This window comes from Perca fluviatilis, chromosome 14 (genome assembly GCF_010015445.1).
Source record: "Perca fluviatilis chromosome 14, GENO_Pfluv_1.0, whole genome shotgun sequence".
Taxonomy (NCBI): Eukaryota; Metazoa; Chordata; class Actinopteri; order Perciformes; family Percidae; genus Perca; species Perca fluviatilis.
In genome coordinates this window covers 8146926-8168034 of record NC_053125.1, presented here as the reverse complement: position 1 = coordinate 8168034, position 21109 = coordinate 8146926, and the positions used below count along the sequence as shown (strand labels likewise).

The 21109-nt window shown below is 46.2% G+C and overlaps 1 protein-coding gene across 1 annotated transcript; it reads left to right on the top strand.

The window, feature by feature from the left end:
- The first annotated feature begins 11783 nt into the window (after positions 1-11783).
- On the top strand, positions 11784-14894 carry LOC120572380. Its single transcript, XM_039821678.1, has 6 exons — positions 11784-11839; positions 12006-12347; positions 12491-12532; positions 12699-12740; positions 12843-12877; positions 14693-14894. Exons 1-6 carry the CDS (start codon positions 11794-11796, stop codon positions 14870-14872), a joined length of 687 nt encoding a protein of 228 aa, XP_039677612.1. The 5' UTR covers positions 11784-11793; the 3' UTR covers positions 14873-14894.
- The last annotated feature ends 6215 nt before the right edge of the window (positions 14895-21109 follow it).

The following is a 21109-nucleotide window of genomic DNA, read 5'->3' as shown; positions in this document are numbered from 1 at the left end:
GGCCATAACAAGAGAAAACAATGAGGGAAAAACAACTTGACAACAGTAACAAGCTGTTATAGAAATAGAACTGCGCCTGCAGCTCTGTAGTGGGTTATGAATTGATTATTTTAATCCATATATCTCATATAACGACATAATACAATACAGGCAGAGTAGCCACATACCTTACTGTTATCCTCTGGCGGTCCTACACAATTAAACTCCCTAAAGCAGAAGAAGTGACCGGATACTTTAGCACTGGTTGAGTTGCGGGCTCATCCACGGAAGACCGATCCACAGGGCTATATCCATAGGGATATATCATCCACTCGCGAGGCAAAGGCACTAGCACCGGCGCTGGCTGCGCTGGCCGCGCTAGCATCGCTGGCATCCTGCGGTGGCCTAGACAAAGATGTGCTAGGCGTTGTGGATCTCAGCTCTCCTTCATCTCCTGGTTGCAGCGATGACTCTGAGACCGTTCGTGCACGTTTAGGTACCTAAACAACGACTGTTGCAACCTTGTCCTTTACTGGAAATGATTTTCACACTCTCAGATCACTGGGAGCTAGCATAGCATACCGACAAGCTACATCCAATCCGAACCTCACTGTCTGCTGAACTTGCGCAGAAACATAAAAATAGACATGACCAGCTTTTTTAAATTGTTTTTGAAAACTAAACATTTAGACAATTTTAGCACAAATTATGAGATTATTTACCGATTTTTAATAATTCTTCACCAAATATTAATATTAATTAGGCTACTTAATGTTTTTTGAGGAAATGTTTTGGGTGGGCCTGTTGAAAAGTGGGTGGGCCTAGGCCCGTCAGGCCCACCCATAACGCCGTGCCTGGCTCAGTGGATATGACACATGCCTTTGGTGTGGGAGATCTGGGTTCAATTTGCACTGCGATACAACCAATGTGTCCCTGAGCAAGACACTTAGCCCATAGTTGCTCCAGAGGCATGCATCCTCTGACACATGTAGCAACTGTAAGTCGCTTTGGATAAAACCGTCAGCTAAATGACATGTAATGTAATGTAATGAAGTCAATGGTCGCAGCGCTGCCTTGAAGTCGACGTTGGGGGCTTAAAACACCATCAAGCTCCTCAGACACTGGCCTGCTCTCCATTCCCCACACCAGACTCTGTACCTTCGGAGACCGAGCCTTTGGCGTTGCAGCCCCATTCGTCTAGCAGATATCTGAAATGCTGTGAAATGATATGTATCTAACATGCATTCTTTTTGTGATAACATACTTTAACTGTAACAGAGATTCTAAGTAGTGATGTGCGATACCACTTAATTCCTATTCAATCCGATACCAAGTAATACCCAGGCTGGTATTGCCAATACTGATACCAATTCAATCAGGAGAGACTTCGTTTGCAGATATGCAAAAAATATTTATTGTACAACTGTATGATATTGAATGTACAAAGTCTTTTGGAGATTGGACTCCATCGAATTAATCTTCTTAAAGGGGTAGGGAATAGGAACATAACCCCCAAAACGTGACGGGAATTATAGATTATAGATATAACACATTAAATATGTAGACTGGAACATGCATTCTTAACGGTAGAGACTACATACAAACTAGCATATACACATTAAGGCTTACCTCTTGCAGCAACGGATCTGAAAATAAAAATATCGGTTAAGTGATACACCCCCAAAACGGAAGCAAATAATTCCCCCCCCCCCCACCCCCAAGAACACCAAAAAAACCCCCCCCCCCCGACCAGCCCCCCCCCCCCCCCCCCCCCCCCCCCCCCCCCCCCCCCCCCCCCCCCCCCCCCCCCCCCACCCCCCCCCCCCCCCCCCCCCAAGCCCCCCCCCCCCCCCCCCCCCCCCCCCCCCCCCCCCCCCCCCCCCCCCCCCCCCACCCCCCCCCCCCCATCGGCAACACCAGCCGGCATTGGCAAGACAGGCCGGCATCGGCCGCATCAGCCGGCCCAGCAGGCATTGGCCGCACCAACAACTCAGCCGGCATCACATGCGGCAAATCGGGCCGGCATCGGCAACACCGGCCTGCATCGGCAACACCGGCCGGCATCGGCAACACCAGCCGGCATCGGCAATTCAGGCCGGCATCGGCCCCACCAGCCGGCATCGGCCATTAAGGCTGGCATCGGCAACCCCAGCCGGCATTGGAAAGTCAGGCCGGCATAACACCGCACCTCCATTGATCTGGAAGTAGAAAACAAATGCAATGATGCAGCCCTAAAACAGTAGGCAAAATACATCTTGGAAGGCAGTCATCGGCAAGACAGGCCGGCATCGGCAGCACCAGCCGGCATCGGCAACACCAGCCGGCATCGGCAACACCAGCCGATGCCGGCAATTCAGGCCGGCAACGGCAAGACAGAACGGCATCGGCCGCACCAGCCGGCATCGGCCGCACCAGCCGGCATTGGCCGCACCAACAACTCAGCCGGCATCACATGCGGCAAATCGGGCCGGCATCGGCAAGACAGGCCGGCATCGGTAAATCAGGCTGGCATAACACCGCACCTCCATGGATCTGGAAGTAGAAAACAAACGCAATGATCCAGCCCTAAAACAGCAGGCAAAATACAACTTGGAAGTCAGTCATCGGCAAGACAGGCCGGCATCGGCAGCACCAGCCGGCATCGGCAACACCAGCCGGCATCGGCAACACCAGCCGGCATCGGCAATTCAGGCCGGCATCGGCCCCACCAGCCGGCATCGGCAATTCGGGCCGGCATCGGCCACTCAAGCGGACATTGACCGCACCAGCCACATCGGTCGCACCAGCCGGCATCGGCCGCACCAGCCGGCATCGGCAATCCAGGCCGGCATCGGCAATCCAGGCCGGCATAACACCTCACCTCCATGGATCTGGAAGTAGAAAACAAACGCAATGATCCAGCCCTAAAACAGCAGGCAAAATACAACTTGGAAGTCAGTCATCGGCAAGACAGGCCGACCGGCCGCCACCAGCCGGCATCGGCGCAACACCGGCCCGGCAACGCGACGCCTACGGCAATTCAGGCCGGCATTGGCCCCACCAGCCGGCATCGGCCATTAAGGCTGGCATCGGCAACCCCAGCCGGCATTGGAAAGTCAGGCCGGCATAACACCGCACCTCCATTGATCTGGAAGTAGAAAACAAATGCAATGATGCAGCCCTAGAACAGTAGGCAAAATACATCTTGGAAGGCAGTCATCGGCAAGACAGGCCGGCATCGGCAGCACCAGCCGGCATCGGCAACACCAGCCGGCATCGGCAACACCAGCCGGCAACGGCCGCACCAGCCGATGCCGGCAATTCAGGCCGGCAACGGCAAGACAGAACGGCATCGGCCGCACCAGCCGGCAGCGGCAAGACAGGCCGGCATCGGCCGCATCAGCCGGCATCGGCCACACAGCCGGCATCGGCCGCACCAGCAACTCAGCCGGCAACTCAGCCGGCAAATCGGGCCGGCATCGGCAAATCAGGCTGGCTTAACAGCACCTCCATTGATCTGGAAGTAGAAAACTAATGCAACGATCCATCCCTAATACAGCAGGCAAAATACATCGGGGAAGTCGGTCATCGGCAACACCAGCTGGCATCGGCCGCACCAGCCGGCATCGGCAATCCAGGCCGGCATCGGCAACACCAGCCGGCATTGGCAAGACAGGCCGGCATCGGCCGCATCAACCCGCCCAGCAGGCATTGGCCGCACCAACAACTCAGCCGGCATCACATGCGGCAAATCGGGCCGGCATCGGCAAGACAGGCCGGCATCGGCAACACCAGCCGGCATCGGCAACACCAGCCGGCATCGGCAACACCAGCCGGCATCGGCAACACCGGCCGGCATCGGCAACACCAGCAACTCAGCCGGCATCACATGCGGCAAATCGGGCCGGCATCGGCAAGACAGGCCGGCATCGGTAAATCAGGCTGGCATAACACCGCACCTCCATGGATCTGGAAGTAGAAAACAAACGCAATGATCCAGCCCTAAAACAGCAGGCAAAATACAACTTGGAAGTCAGTCATCGGCAAGACAGGCCGGCATCGGCAGCACCAGCCGGCATCGGCAACACCAGCCGGCATCGGCAACACCAGCCGGCATCGGCAATTCAGGCCGGCATCGGCCCCACCAGCCGGCATCGGCAATTCGGGCCGGCATCGGCCACTCAAGCGGACATTGACCGCACCAGCCACATCGGTCGCACCAGCCGGCATCGGCAAGACAGGCCGGCATCGGCCGCACCAGCCGGCATCGGCAACACCAGCCGGCAACGGCCGCACCAGCCGGCAACGGCAATTCAGGCCGGCATTGGCCCCACCAGCCAGCATCGGCCATTAAGGCTGGCATCAGCAACCCCAGCCGGCATTGGAAAGTCAGGCCGGCATAACACCGCACCTCCATTGATCTGGAAGTAGAAAACAAATGCAATGATGCAGCCCTAGAACAGTAGGCAAAATACATCTTGGAAGGCAGTCATCGGCAAGACAGGCCGGCATCGGCAGCACCAGCCGGCATCGGCAACACCAGCCGGCAACGGCAACACCAGCCGGCAACGGCCGCACCAGCCGATGCCGGCAATTCAGGCCGGCAACGGCAAGACAGAACGGCATCGGCCGCACCAGCCGGCAGCGGCAAGACAGGCCGGCATCGGCCGCATCAGCCGGCATCGGCCACACAGCCGGCATCGGCCGCACCAGCAACTCAGCCGGCAACTCAGCCGGCAAATCGGGCCGGCATCGGCAAGACAGGCCGGCATCGGCAAATCAGGCTGGCATAACAGCACCTCCATTGATCTGGAAGTAGAAAACTAATGCAACGATCCATCCCTAATACAGCAGGCAAAATACATCGGGGAAGTCGGTCATCGGCAACACCAGCTGGCATCGGCCGCACCAGCCGGCATCGGCAATCCAGGCCGGCATCGGCAACACCAGCCGGCATTGGCAAGACAGGCCGGCATCGGCCGCATCAGCCGGCCCAGCAGGCATTGGCCGCACCAACAACTCAGCCGGCATCACATGCGGCAAATCGGGCCGGCATCGGCAAGACAGGCCGGCATCGGCAACACCAGCCGGCATCGGCAACACCGGCCGGCATCGGCAACACCGGCCGGCATCGGCAACACCCGCCGGCATCACATGCGGCAAATCGGGCCGGCATCGGCAAGACAGGCCGGCATCGGTAAATCAGGCTGGCATAACACCGCACCTCCATGGATCTGGAAGTAGAAAACAAACGCAATGATCCAGCCCTAAAACAGCAGGCAAAATACAACTTGGAAGTCAGTCATCGGCAAGACAGGCCGGCATCGGCAGCACCAGCCGGCATCGGCAACACCAGCCGGCATCGGCAACACCAGCCGGCATCGGCAACACCAGCCGGCATCGGCAATTCAGGCCGGCATCGGCCCCACCAGCCGGCATCGGCAATTCGGGCCGGCATCGGCCACTCAAGCGGACATTGACCGCACCAGCCACATCGGTCGCACCAGCCGGCATCGGCCGCACCAGCCGGCATCGGCAATCCAGGCCGGCATCGGCAATCCTGGCCGGCATAACACCTCACCTCCATGGATCTGGAAGTAGAAAACAAACGCAATGATCCAGCCCTAAAACAGCAGGCAAAATACAACTTGGAAGTCAGTCATCGGCAAGACAGGCCGGCATCGGCCGCACCAGCCGGCAACGGCAATTCAGGCCGGCATTGGCCCCACCAGCCGGCATCGGCCATTAAGGCTGGCATCGGCAACCCCAGCCGGCATTGGAAAGTCAGGCCGGCATAACACCGCAACACCGACTTGTTCGAAGGTAAATATGAAAACAGGAAAATAAGTAACAAAGAAACGGGCAACAGAAAGAAGTAATGATCGACTGACTAAACATAGAAAACACATTTCTAGCAATTACTCAAACATAAGCGATACAAAACCCTGAGCCCTACCACTACATATAGGAATTAACTCCACTGCCACGCCTTGCACCAGCAGGACAAATCACATCATACCTGCCGGGGTGGCAAGTCAGGCCAGCAACAAGCAAAATAAAGTCCCAAGCATATTCAGTAACCTTGGTACGCGGCCGGAATGAAATACTGGCCAAAACCAAATAAAGCCCTAGCCTAACTGAGTTTATTAAGCTCGGTGCGGAGACCGGAATGGCGAAACTGGCCATACAAAGCAAAACCCTAACCAGGCTGAAGAACCACGGCACGATGACCGGCAATGCAGGCCATGAACCACGACAAGCAAAGAATAAATGTGACACAAGCAGGACAACATCCTAAATGAGACAATAACAGAGACGTGAAAACACACCACCACCAGTTATATGCATGCTCACCAGAATCAAGGCTTCAATGATCTTTGGATGGTGAGAAGGTCGTCGACGTCAGGACGAATGTATGAGGAGTAAGCAGCAGATGACCAGCGACCCAGCAGTTGCAGGGAAGCACAAGATATGCCCTGGTTAGCTGCAGTCGTCGCAGCCCCGTTCCTAAACGAATGGCCCGAATAATGCTGAGGGGACATATTAGCGCTAAGGAGAACGAGCTTTAGATGAAGCCCAAACCAAGCTCTCGACAGGGGAAATCCCCCGGGGACGAGGAACAGAGGCGCTAAGGAGCCAGTGCGAGGCCGCAACAGTAAATAGTTTAGCATGGATTTGAAGGGACAAAAACAAGTATCAGTGCGGGCGACGAGGACCGAGCAAGCGCCACCGCGTTTAGAATGTTTGAGAGATAAGCGATAATGACCAGGATAAAAAGCCAAATCAGAAAAAGTAACATCACTATCAGGGTTAAAAGATTTAGAAGGTAGTAAATTCGCAGCATCTGAGAAAGGCATAAAAAGCCAGCAAAAACACGGACTCCAGTAAGGAGTCAACGTAGGGAGAAACCACCCCCGCCCGAAGAACCAAGACCATAGCGTGCAAAATACCGAGAGTGATAGGCTGCCTCGGATCGGGGGGAGAAGGATGGGACTTGGAAATGCCTTTCAGCAGCAATTTAACGGCCTGATTAGAAAAAATGCTCGGAAACGACGGGTCGTAACAGCGGATGCGAAACTGAACGCCGGCGAGCAAACCTCGAGTATTACTGCAACTTAAATTTGCGAGTGTCAGTACAATAACAAATGAATGCACAAATGCTGCTTGTAAGAACGGGTTTAAGAGGAACAGAAATACAAACACAAAAGAAACAGAAGGTACGCCAAGCAAAATCATAAGTTTTCAAAGTAGACGCAGCCAAGCCTTGTCTCATATACCCCCTAGAGGAATCTAGATAATGATGCAGGGGCGATAGGTTTAATACAGGGCCAGCTCCTGGAGAGAAGGCAGAGTGACAGGGAAGGGGCTGGCGGTAGGGCACCGGCGCCGAAAGGCCGGGGGACGGAGCCGAAGCAGCAGTTGCCAGAGAAAAGGCAGCGTTGGCCTGGGCCGACGGGCCCGTCTGGGCGGAGCAGAGCGCCGGCAGCGCAGCGGAGGAGAGAGCAGCCCCGACGGTCACGGAACCAGCGGCAGCTGGAATGCTTTCAACGGCCTGCAGTCGTGCTTCGATTGACTGCAACGAGCCGGCCAGAGACTGGAGAGAAGCGAGAATGAGGCTCGTGTCCGACGACCCACTTGGAACGTCCAGGGCAGCAGCGCGGCCGAGGGAACCCGCGCCGCGGGTCTTCGCGGGGGCGCCGAGGGAGGGATCCGCCTTCCTGGTCCGTTTCCGACCGCGGGCAGCCACAGGAGCGGCGGGCGCGGGCGAGGGATCCGGCGAGACGCACCCGACTTGGACGGCCAGCTCGCGGAGCTCAGGAGACGGCAAACCCGAAGCCGGCACGACGTCGCGATCACGGAGCCGCCGAAGGAGCAACTCCGACCCATCCGAGCGGGAGCCGGGCAGCGAAGCCAGCCGCGAGCTCCTGCGACGAGCAGAGTACAGGAAACGGGTCCGAAGCGAGAGCAGGCTCGGAATCCGACATAGCGATCACCAAAATAAACACACCAAACAGAGAGGGAAAGTGATCCATGAAGCTGTCCGACAGACAAAAGTCGAGCGCTTTGCCTGAAACGACAGCTGACAGCACAAGGAGAGAACAGATTTAAAGCAGAGTTGTAAGGCTGTGATTGGCCCTTGAATCTCGTGGTCGAGTCTGATTGGTTTAACTGACACGTCACTTCTTGAACAGCTGATTTGATTTAAGAATGGAGTAGTGACTGGGGTAATGACGTCTTCCTGAAAGAATTTGCGCTGAGCTTCATTACCAATACTTTTTACATATTTTATTTGTAGTGTGATGTGACAACTAGTTTAAAGTAAAAATAGCTGCATAATGACAAGACAATAAACTACTCTCATATTGTTTAATTATAAAGAAAATCTCAGATACTTGTACAGTAAAACAGGTTGAAAATTACACACAAATAAAACATTTTTGACTCTTAACCTTGTCTCTTAACAGACGTGAATAACTTTCCCACAGTCAGTGATAACGCGACTATCACGCTATCTCCCTGTACCTGGATAACTTCTGCCGCTGCTGCCAAATGACTCACTGATTGAAGTCTGTCTTGCCCTAGCACCTTGCGTCTTCTCGCCCTGGACCTCCTCCTCAGACCGCCGCTTCATTATATCATCATATTCACTCTTATGACTTAACCTCAGATGTTTAGCAAGGTTTGTAGTGTTAACTGTATTTCACTGTCTTTCCACACACATCACACACAGCGTCACTGCTGTCTTTACAGCTAAAATACAGCCAGACATGAATCCTTTTGCAGTCAGCCATAGTCACTCTGCAGCCTGCAGTCTTTGTAGCGGGAAATTAAAGAAGGGCTGCTGCAGCGGCCGGCTCCATCACAGAGCCGCAGTGCACACACAACTGACCGGCGGAAGGAGAAGTAGTTCCTTCCCCTAACCGAATATAATTAGACTTTTCTGGTGACAACAAGTTACTTATGATAACATAAACACTCACTCCAAATTACTGAGTTTAAATATCGATCTTTTTATACGAGAATCGATACTAGAGCAGGAGACGTTGGGATCGTAAATATCGATACTTTAGTATCGATATCCGCACATCACTAATTCTAAGAACATTTTGAGCGGGGCTTTTGGCGTAGTTATTGAACTGGTTTTGGGGAAATGAGCCCAGCACAAGCAGGAGTTTTTGTGGACTACTCAACCATGGCTCACCAAAAATGATTGATTTGAATTATATATTATAGTATTGATTAATATAACATTATGTTGAGCCATTTACCTTTGAGGAAGTTAGAGAAATTTGTAAAACCCACATATGGCCATAAAGGTTGACCAATAGCACTGATTTATGAAAACAAATTAAAATGACAATACGGACATACAAGGTTTCTGCCCGACAGCGACAATATCAAAACTGATAAGCTTCATGAACAAAGTGATGAGTGTTGATTGGAGAGTTCATATGCCTAAAACTATCACTTGCTATATAACCTCTGGGCATATTTACTTAAACTCACTCTAAGCAAATTGAACCCTGGTGATTTTGCTAATTTTTAACGTGCATCATTTATTTGCAATGAAAATCTCCAACAACATCTGCATTTCTTCGGAAGTCAAAACCAAAGAAAAAGAGAAGCACAATACCTTTGACACTTAGAGAGACCCCCCTCTCCAAACTCCACCATGTTGGAGTGTGAGCTTCTTCAGAAGTACGCAGCCCAATCTGAGAAGTAGACGTCAGAGATGTGTAAATGATTCATCGGTTCCTTCCTCTGCACAGAAAAACGAGGGTTCTTCTCCATCCAGTGGAACACTTTGGATGCTGAATCATACTTGTAAACAGAAGAGAGCAGCTCAGGTCCCCCTCCTAAGGTCTGTCGGTAGCAGGAGAATTGCAGCGCCACTTGGCTGTCGTAGAAGCAATGTAAAGTCCCATTGTCCCCAACACTGGCCGAGATAACCCCAGTGTCCCGTCAGGCTGCGCTGCCTCCTGGATCACTGCTGGCAGATGGACTAGGTCAAGAAGAGACAATGTTAGAGAAACACAAGCTGAGATTTCATTATTCCACTGAAAATATCTCATATCAATACAATTACATACTCCACAGAGGATCATATACAGGTGCATCGTCTCGGCTGTTTTTAGAAGTGAACGCTTTGAGCAATAGAGCTGACACCAGGTTAAAAATGAGGTTACATTTGATTGGTTGCTAAGAGGGTCAAACTGTGGGATGCTTTAAACATCCGTCTTTGCCTTCAGTCTGACAATCACACTGTGAGTTTTACAAATATGGCAGCAGATTAGAATCTGCTGAAGAACTAACGCGTTCTTTTCCTGCCATGTGGTTTCAAAAGCTTCATTATGAACTTGTTTAACTTCCTTATAGAACAGAGATACCACGAACACAGGACAGACCGCAGGCTTGAAAACGTACCCAAACATTGGGGAAGAGTTATAAATAAAGGAAAGGACAGGGGGGTTGGGGGGGGGGGGGCTTTATAGAGTGTATGTTAAGGCTTACTTAATCAGTTTGCTTCGTTACAATTATCTTACGTGTTTATAATTTATTTCTTATGATTTTTATGTTTTGTTCATTACTGGATACTGAATCCCCTTTAGACATGTTTTATGATATATACTGTAAAAATAATTTTCTCTGAAAAAAAATGTGTCTGATATGTTTTTTTGTCCAACAAAAAAACATTCAATACCTTTAGTTTAAAGGACTAAAGTTGCATCTAGTATCTATGAATGTGCCGATATTTTACATTTTAAAAAGGTGTAACTGCTGGACACAGGATGTCTCCTACTTCACTGAAAAGTCTATAGCCTATAGTGTACATACGTTTGATGCATATGATCCAGCATACTGGACCATGATTGGCTTCCAAACTGTGATGTCACAATACCCTGCTCGCACATACACGTTTAACAGTAAACTGAAACTGAGATTTAAGGTCAGTGCAGAGAAACTTTCCTCACTCAGTAAATTAATGTGAAAACAACCTCTAGTATCAACAGTGAAGGTTAAACATCAAACTCAGGTAACAATAACCCAAAAAAATTTTTTTTATGGAGGTGGGGGGTATTGCTTGTTTTCAGAAGTTCAGAGTGTTTATTGCAGTTGGAAGTAAATGTTTTTTTAGGTAACTGTGGTAGACAGAGATCTGCATTGGCTCCTAGAGGGGGCAAGTGGAACATATGTGGTTGGCAGGAGTCAACTGATTATACGAGATTAGGGAGAATGGCGGTGTGTGCATGCACAGTGGATCTCTGATCTGATAAAAGAAGCGCTGGGGACTTAAAGTGTCACACTTTGTTCTACATACTGTATGTGGTCAACGCCCCGCACTGTCAGTTTGGGGAAATACATCTCGGCTCTGTCAACGCTGACTACTTTTCACACCTAGCAGCTTCAGAAATGTCAAAAAGTCAGCCAACGACGCAGTAATGGTAGACTGACTCTTAATGTGGACTGGACAAAAGACATGGCCGTGGGCTGCAGGATGGGTCAGATACATTTGCTTTACTGTGCACCTTGGCGTTTAACTGCATTCTTCAATATTTATGGATCACAACGTGCATGTCTGACCATCTGAGCTGCTGTATCCGACTGTGACAGATGAGGTGATTCCTTCCACAAAAACAAAGAGCATCAGAAGAATAGTAACTTATGCCATCTGAAATGATTTGAGGCATGCTTTGACTGATATTGTCTCTGGTACAGATATCAGGTGGGGAAAGATTTGAGCTTCCTTGCATGAACTAATACTCCGCCCCTTAACAATAAAAGCCCCTTTACACTGATTTAGAGCGCCATTGCTGTTGCAGCGTTATACGCACAATGAGGAGCTTCAGCTTAATATCAGCTTTACTTCTCTGCAGCCTCAGTAAGTACTGGTAATTAATTATTCTGAGCAGCAAATATAATTCTAATCTGTCTTTTATCCAGTAACCCACCATTACTTTTAACACTCAGATGACTTAGTATTGTACACGTTTAGAAGTGACTTTATTGAGGAGTAAAGCTCTTTCTGTCTCTGCTGTTTGTTTCAGGCTGGATCTCTGTCTCAGCTTCTGAGTCTCACACTGTGGAGGTCCAGTCTGGTGGAGGCGTCACTCTGATGTGCTCCAACATTTCCAGCGTTCCAACTCAGACAGAATGGTTCAGAGTGATCAACAGAACAAAGCCCAGCTGCATCTCCTCTATGTACGGGTCTGATGGCAAACCTTCGTTCTGTGATGGATTTCAAAATGGATTTGAGATGAGCTCCAACATCTCTACTGTCTTTCTTAAAATCAAGAGAGTGGATTTATCTGACTCTGGACTGTATTTCTGTGGAATTTACATAGAAGGACATACAGTCATCGCTGGTGCAACACATTTAAAAGTTCAAGGTAAGATTGTAGTTAAGCCTCAGAGATCTGTTTCCATCATATTTACAGTTTATCTCACATGTATTGTCATAGTCATATGAAAACAGCATAAAGACAAACAAGAAACCAGTATGTCAAATTATTTCATTTTTGTCTTTTTAAAGGTAACAGTGAATCTGATTTTGGAGTGGATTTAAATAAAGAAAGTAAGGTTCTCCTTTTTCACTGTGCAAGTTTCCACAGAATCATTTAAATCTTAAACATCTCTTCTAAAAACAGACATTTGTCTTGTAGAGGAGACTGAAGGAATGACAAACGTCATGATTGTGATCCTGGGTTCTCTGACTGTTCTGACTGTTTTCCTCACTATAGTCGTCACTGTTCTGGCTGTTAAAATCAGGAAACTTCAGACAGGTACAGCTGATCTATAATGTGATGCACATGATGGATAAATCCAAAGCAAAATATATGGTCAATAGTAATAAACTAATAAAACTTCATGATTTTTCCATTTAGCTGTGATTGAAGAACCGCAGCCAGAAAGAAACAAGGTGAACCCAGCATTAACTTATATAAACTGTGTGTGTGTGTGTGTTTGAAAATGCATTCAAATACATGACAAATCTGTTAATGGTCTGTGTTCCGAGCTGCTGCAAACAGCTAATTCAGGCATGCAGGAAGTCATCATATTCAAAGTAAAATTTGATGATCTTCAATAATTCCTAATGTTAAACTCTAATTTCAGCTGTGATCTTTAAAGTGACAGTTTAGGTTCTTTAAGCCAAATTACTGGTTTTGCCAGCATTTGCTAGACCAGCTGAACCCAGCCCCTCCTCACCCAGAAAAAGATAGTATAGGTTGATTATGCAAGCAGCTCATAACGACCCACAGTTAGGTTTCTTGTTAGGCGGCCACCTCATGGCTGAAGTAACTATCACCAGCGCAAACGAGGAAGTAAGGTTACAAAGTATAGGAGCGCAAAATTCTGTGTGAGTACGAGGCAGCCTGGGGGGGTGGATGGGTCAAACAAACACAGTCCCGTGTGAAACCAAAAGCTAACTGTCATTTTGAAATTAACAGAGTTTTAGTCCTTTCCGCAATGAAGTCTGTGTTGTTATGTCACATTGTTATTTTAGTAGTTTTAAGTGACTTATTTTAAACCAATCCCTGATATTCTACTAACCCTAACTAAGTATTTGCGCTGCCTATTAACTACATAGAACTACTCATTTTTCACAATGTTTACTATGTGTTTAAAACTGCACCTGTTACAGTAAAGACCTCATATTATGCTCAGTTTTAAGGTTCATAATTGTATTTACATGTTGTACCAGAATAGGTTTACATGGTTTAATAAAAAAAAAACGATATATTTGTTGTACTACACATGCTGCAGCTCCTCTTTTCACCCTGTGTGTTGAGCTCTCTGTTTTAGCTACAGAGTGAGGCATCTCACTTCTGTTCCATCTTTGTTGGGAGTCAAACATGCACAGTAGCTAGGTAAGGACTACTAGCCAGTCAGAAGCAGAGTAGGGCGTGGCCTTACAAGCAAGCTAGCTTGGTTTGAGGGCGTGCCACGCTAGCCACAGGAGCTAGCCAAGCATTATAACTTGTGTTACAAAGTGACGCAAAATGATGCGTGTTAATCACTGGACTACAATAGAGCTGTTTGGATTAGTTGGTGAACAGTGTTTTCTGTTGGAGATGGTAAGTCCCTTTGAGGTGGACTTTGGGCTTTTTCACTTTGTAACCCTATTGCACGCACAAAAAGATATAGAACACAATGAAGGAAAGGGAAAAAGCCAAAAAGCATAATATCAGCACTGTAAATAGAACAGTCACATGATTAATCCGCCACTGTGTGGCAGTAAATAGAACGGTTCTACTGTATGTGTCGTTTTGGGAGTCTTTGGCAATCTACCTTTTCTGTTTGAGGACGTGTAGTCCGAAACAAATGAAAATGCCCCATTAGCTCAATCTGAAGATATTTTGTTAAGAAGGAGAACGTATGGCCTTTTTGCCAAGCCAGTTGCATAGAGTTACAATCAACAATTACAAAATCAAGGCAAAACTATTTTGAAATTAAAATATAACCACTGTAAGGTGTTGCAATTTTAGATCTGTGACCTATGTGTCTCACTATCAAAGCATGAAAACATATTCTAGTAGACCCCAAGAGTACACATATGATGCTGAAAAGGAGTATAATCGGGGCTCTTTAAATTGCCCAACCCAGCTGTGATTCTATTCAAAAGCATGTTCTTAGCTAAACTGTGCTCAACACTCATTTTAGTTTAAACAAATCCTTTGTTGAACTACCAAAAACTTGGAAAACTCAGTGTGACTCTGAATACTCTGATTTACAGGATCTGGGCTCAGATGAACTGAACTACGCAGCTCTAAGTTTCCAGGTGAAACCCAAAAGAAGCCGCAGGCCTGCATCAGAGAGAGAGCTGGAGCCACATGTTGTGTATGCTGCCACCAGAAAGACTCAGGAAACATCTGGAACTGCAGCTCAGAGTGACACTGATGCTTCATTATGTTAATCTGCTGTTGTGGTTTTATGTGTGGGAGGAGTCTACTGCCAAAAAATAAATTTGAGGAAAAAAAATTGTCTCATGTGTCTCTCTCTGGGTCAAAGTGTCCGTCTTTCTTATTTGTCTGAGAGGAAACAGAGCATGTTTAATGTGTGATGGAGGAAGAGGAAGAAAGGACACTGATGGCTGCTGCCAGACTTATTGTTTGACAGGAAGAGACAGCGAGGTGTGGTCTGAACACAACTGAGATGAAGACCGTGAGGTGTCTGAGGTCAAAGCTCTGTGCAAAGTAAAAAAAGAAGAAAGGAAACTAGCCTACTTGCTTAGGACAAAATTAAACAGGACTGCTGTTCTCACAGAACACAATGAATGTTCCCTTAAAACATATCAATCACTCTACTCATCATCACCTTAAACAAACTCACTTAACTACTTTACCTTTGTACGCTACGTTAACATTTGCATTCAAAACTGAACAGAAAGGCCTGATGCAGCTGCTTCATTTTCTATTTTGCACATGCTCATCTATCAGGTTCCTGATGTTGAGAGCTGTTAACTGAAATAGTTTCACTAGAGTGCAGGGAAGTACGCTGGAATTAGTAAGTGGTATTCTCATCATCAAGAGCACAACCAGCAGCATAAAGGAGAATGGTAATAATATCAAACAATACTACGAGTCCACAGCCATGTTAGTGTCTCTGTGAGGCTATATTTAGACTCTGAGATGCTTTTAGTTACTGTAAGTACATTAGAATGCTAACATGATCACAGTATCAATGATACATCACACTTCACAGCAATTCATCCAACAGTTGCTGAGAAATATCACGTAAAACCACACAGGTCAACCTCACAGTGGTGCTAGAGGAAAAGTCAGGGGATCATTATGCTTCATCCTCTGGGGACCATGAATATCTGTAGAAAATGTCACAACACTCCATATTTCATGATATACTGTAGTCTAGACCCAAGAGGTGGACCTTTGAATGACTGACTGGCATTGCCATCGTTCTAGTGGAAAAAAACATTCCATCCAAATGTAGCACCAATTTTCCAGAAAAATGGTAAAAAAAAATGTGAATTTGGTTCCTGGGTGACCTAGTGGTAGAGCGCACGCCCATGCATGGAGGCTCAGTTCTCTGTGTCTATAGCAAGGTGGAGGGTGGGGGTGTGGCCGTGACCAACTGCCACTTTGCTCGTTTGAAAGCCATGATGTCTCTCTCTCATGGGCGGGCCAAATTCTCTGGGCGGGCAAAGCAGACAAAGGGGAGGTAACTTTGCTCCTTATGACATCATAAGGAGAAGATTCCAGATCGGCCCATCTGAGCTTTCATTTTCTCAAAGGCAGAGCAGGATACCCAGGGCTCGGTTTACACCTATCACCATTTCTAGCCACTGGGGGACCATAGGCAGGCTGGGGAACGCATATTAATGTTAAAAAAACTCATAAAGTGAAATTTTCAGAGTTGGTGCTGCAAATTCTCCAGTCGGGGGCCATTAAATCATTGCAGATGAAGTCATTATAAAGTGTGACGATCAAATCTCAACTAGGGGGAAACAATGTATTAAACATGAAATATTACATTTATGTTTATTTCAGGTATTAATTGGGGGAATATGACGTAGCGAAGCATAAAAACGTTTTTGTGATATTTCCACAATTGCTTTTCATGTACTGTAAAGAAAAAAAAACAAAGGAAATGGATACAATAGAAGTGGAAAATGGTACACAAATCTAAAAAAAAGGCAACTTGATACATGACAACCTTTAGAATGAACCCAAACACTGTATCCAGAGATTGCAGCATTAAACTATGATTCCACAGGTCCCACGCTTTTATTCTTGTCATATTTTATATGTCATACCAGACTGTTCTGGGTTAGGTGAGGGTTTTCAGTGATGGCTGTATAAACCTCCAGGAGTCACTGAGGAGTTCTTCTTCATGTATCCACAATTCTTGGTGACGTTTGTCTCAAATGGATCTGACACAAATATAAAATGTTATCATTAGATGTTGAGTCTCCAAGAACAAAATGTTCCTGAGCTTAAATATGTTTAAAGGCATTGCATTGGTAGGTTGGTGTGAGCGGCAAGATAAAAATCTAAAAACACCACGCCTCTCTAAACTCCTTTATAAGAGCGGTACAAACTATTCTTGCAGTGAAACGATTAAATGCAGAATGAGGAACTTCACCTTGATAACAGCTTTACTTCTCTGCAGCCTCAGTAAGTACTGATACTCGGTTATTCTCAGCACCAAATCATGCGGTTAACAACCCACAAATAAGAACACAATGTTTGTTGTTGCCTTACTACAGTAAGTGCTGCATTATACACACAGGGATGAATCTCTTTCTGTCTCTGCTGTTTGTTTCAGGCTGGATCTCTGTCTCAGCTTCTGAGTCTCACACTGTGGAGGTCTAGTCTGGTGGAGACGTCACTCTGATGTGTGATGGATTTCAAAATGGATTTGAGATGAGCTCCAACATCTTTCTTAAAATCAAGAGAGAGAATTCCTCTGTCTCTGGACTGTATGTCTGTGGATGTATCCAAAGCACTCCATATAGTCCAAGGTAAGATTGTAGTTAATGCTCATAGATCTGTTTCTCATCAAATTTACAGTTTCTCACATTTATTTTCACAGTAGTATAAAAAACGGCATGAAGACAAATAAAAAAACAAATGTGTCAAATTATGTCATTTATATATGTTTTAAAAGTGACCGTGAATCTGATCTTAGAGTGGATTCAAAGACTGAAAGTAATATAAGGTTCTCTTTTTTCACTTTGCAAGTTTCCACACAGCCAGTCATTAAATCTTAACCATGTCTTTTAAAAACAGACATTTATTCTGTCATTTGTCATGTAGAGGAGTCTGCTGGAAAGACAAACGTCATGAGTGTGATCCTGACTGTTCTGACTGTTTTCCTCACTATAGTCATCATTGTTCTGACTGTTAAAATCAGGAAACTTCAGACAGGTACAGCTGATCTATAATTTGATGCACATGATTGATAAATCCAAAGCAAAGTATATGAACAGTAATATTAAACTAATGAAACTTTTGTCTTTTTTTCGATAGAGCTGTGAATGAAGAACAGCAGCCAGAAAGAAATGAGGTGAACCCAGCATTAACTTATATAAACTGTGTGTTATGGTTTTAAAGATGCTCAACCAGAAGATATCTTGTCATGAGAGAGAACATGTAGCCTTCCTGCTGGTTAGAAAATGGTTATTTTAAAATATATACAACCACAGATGCAGCAATTTGAGTTATGTTAATGAGTGTTTGTCTTACAATGTGTCCTATGTCCCAATGGTATTTGAACAACCTAAGTTTAATTTTTGAAGTTTTTTTTGAGTTTTAATTTAAATTGTGCTACACAGCTGGGATTCTATTAAAAATCATGTTTGTTCTTAGCTAAACTAAAACTGCTAAAAAACAGTTCCTTTGTGGAACTACCAACAAATCCACCAATTTTAACAGTATGTGTGTGATTCAGTGTGTGACTCTGAATATTCTGATTTACAGGATCTGGGCTCAGATGAACTGAACTACGCAGCTCTAAATTTCCAGCCGAAACCCAAAAGAAGCAGCAGGCGTGCATCAGATAGAGAGATGGAGCCACATGTTGTGTATGCTGCCACCAGATAGACTCAGGAAACATCTGGAACTGCAGCTCAGAGTGGAACCAATGCTTCATTATGTTATTCTGCTGTTGTGTGTTTGTGTGTGGATAATGTGGGGGAGGAGTCTACTGCCAAAAAATAAATTTAGAATAATGTTTCTGTTTGTTGTTTCTTTCTGTCTCTCTCTCGGTCTTTTTTATGTTTATTTTTTTTTTTATTTAAAGGATGATGACAATGATGGCTGCCAAAGTTATTTTAGGGCGAGTGAAATGGTGTGATGGTGTGATGGTGTGTGGAGGAAGGAGGGAGTGATACACATCATTTGTTTGACAGGAAGAGACAGCACAGTGTGGTCTGAGAACAACTGAGGTAAAGATCATGAGGTGTCTGAGGTCAACGGAAAGTATAAAAGTATAAAAAGTAAGCAGCTTACTGGTTAATGACAACATGAAACTAGCTGTACAATTGCTATTCTCACAGAACATGGACAATGCTCCCTCAAAACATGTATATCAATCTCTGACACTGTTAAATCACTCTGATGCAATTGCTTCATTTTCCATTTTTTCTTCATTTTGAACATACTCAGCCATAGTCTACACTCTGACCTATCAGGTTCCTGATGTAGAGAGCTGTTCACTGAAATAGTTTCACTAGAGTGCAGGAAAGTGAGCTGGAATAGCTATTCTCATAATGAAGAACTCAAACAGCAGCATAAAGCAGAATGGGGATGTTAAACTAGACTAATATGGTGTTTTTCTGAGGCGATACCAAAAGGTGACGTGAAAACCTGCTGATTACTGATTGGTCGGAGAGAATCGTCACTAATCACTGCGTCATCATTGCTAGCGACAGATGGGGGTGTCCTGAAAAAAACCACAATTTTTAAATAGTTTAGCCAGCGGTGTTTTTTTCTTTTGAAAACAAAATGTGTCTTCTGGCTGTGGCAACAGCCGAGAACAACACACCTTCGACATTCTGTGTGTGTCGCGTTAGGTCACGGCAGTGTCCTGCCACGTTGCTATGACGACCAGCCACGCTCGCTTCAAGCATGAGGCGGTACTGAATCTGCAATGGAAAAAAGGATGATGGGGAACTGCGGCTAAGTCAAGTCGAGCAGAGCCGAGTAGAACTAGTACTAGCAGTGGATAAGCGCCAATAGTGCGTCCCATTTGTACTCTGAAGTCAGACTTCCGAGGTCAAAGTCGGAAACACGCCCCCTGACCTCATATTTCCGAGCTCGGAACTCAGACAACCTCGCAGTACCCCAAGCTCAAAATCCAACATGGCTGCTCCGTGCATCAACAGTTGTGAAAGCTGTAGTAACATGAGGTTGTTAGCACTTCTGTCTTATTTGTGTCTCACTAAATCAGGCGTACACACATTCCTGTCCAACTTCTATCTGTGGACATGTTGTTATGCTTTTTGCATGCACCAAAAACAGTGTTATCCATTGTTAACTGTTGGTATTACTAACAATGGCTAACCTGGCTAGAACTAACCCACAACAATAAATCTGTCTTGTAAAGTACCATTATGCACTATAAAGAGTTCACAGCCATGTTAGTGACTCAGTGAGGCTGTATTTAGACTATAAGGTGCTTTGAGCTATAGGTACGTTAGCATGCTAACATGGTCACAGTATCCATGTTAGCGGACATCACATTGTATAGCAATCCATCCAACAGTGGCTAAGATATCTCACTAAAAACCATGAAAGTCAACCTTACAGTGGTGCTAGAGAAGAGTCTCTACAGTCACAAGTCTTCATCCTCTGGGGACCACGAATATCTGTACAAAATATCATGACAATAATAGTTGTTGAGATATTTCAGTCTGGACCCAAGAGGTGGACCGACTGACTGACCGACTGACATTGCTTCGGTGTAGAAAAAAATATCCATCCAAATGTAGCTAAAATTACAAAAACAAAAAATGCAAATTAATGCAAAATCCCATCCACTATTGTTAGGTACATATTAAGAGTTGGTTCATGGAGAGTTGGTGCTGCAAATTCTCCAGTTGTGGGCCATTAAATCATTGCAGATGATGTAATTAAAAGATTGCCAATCAAATCTCAGACAATGGAAAACAATGTGGAAAAAATGAAAGACTTTTTATTTTAGTATAGTAGTTTATTTCAGGTATTAATGTGGGAAACCTTACAGTCTCATTGATCAACACATATCTGAGGCCTGTACTACAAATCAACAACCGCGGGCGTGCATAACCTGTGTCACGACGGTGGTTATCAACTAGATCAATTAACCCAGGGTTTCCCAATCCAGCGGCACACGTTCCAGAGCACCAGAAGAGCAAATTATAATTCTACATAAATATGAAGAACACAGACACGGTTTTGCAGGCAAAACGCAATATAATCGCTGCTTCCTAAAACAGGAAGGAAAGCTGGCATAAAAAATAGACAACGCTGTAAATGTGTAAATAACAACGCTTATCAATATCACTTCCCCATCAGTCAGGCACTAGATCTGACCATAATTACACTTGTCCTTTCCATAAACTGTCGTTGCTTTAGCCTATTATTTCAGTTGCAACCCTGGCAGTGGAAGCGATCGTGAGAGCAAATAAAAAATATAAAAACGTAAGTCACAC

What these genes read in the sequence shown, in the direction of transcription:
- LOC120572380 (XM_039821678.1), top strand. Translation starts at nt 11,794, where the DNA reads ATGAGGAGCTTCAGCTTAATATCAGCTTTACTTCTCTGCAGCCTCA. An exon ending in AATCAGGAAACTTCAGACAG is followed by an intron (nt 12,741 to 12,842) that starts GTACAGCTGATC and finishes TTTTCCATTTAG; the next exon opens with CTGTGATTGAAGAACCGCAG. An exon ending in CGCAGCCAGAAAGAAACAAG is followed by an intron (nt 12,878 to 14,692) that starts GTGAACCCAGCA and finishes TCTGATTTACAG; the next exon opens with GATCTGGGCTCAGATGAACT.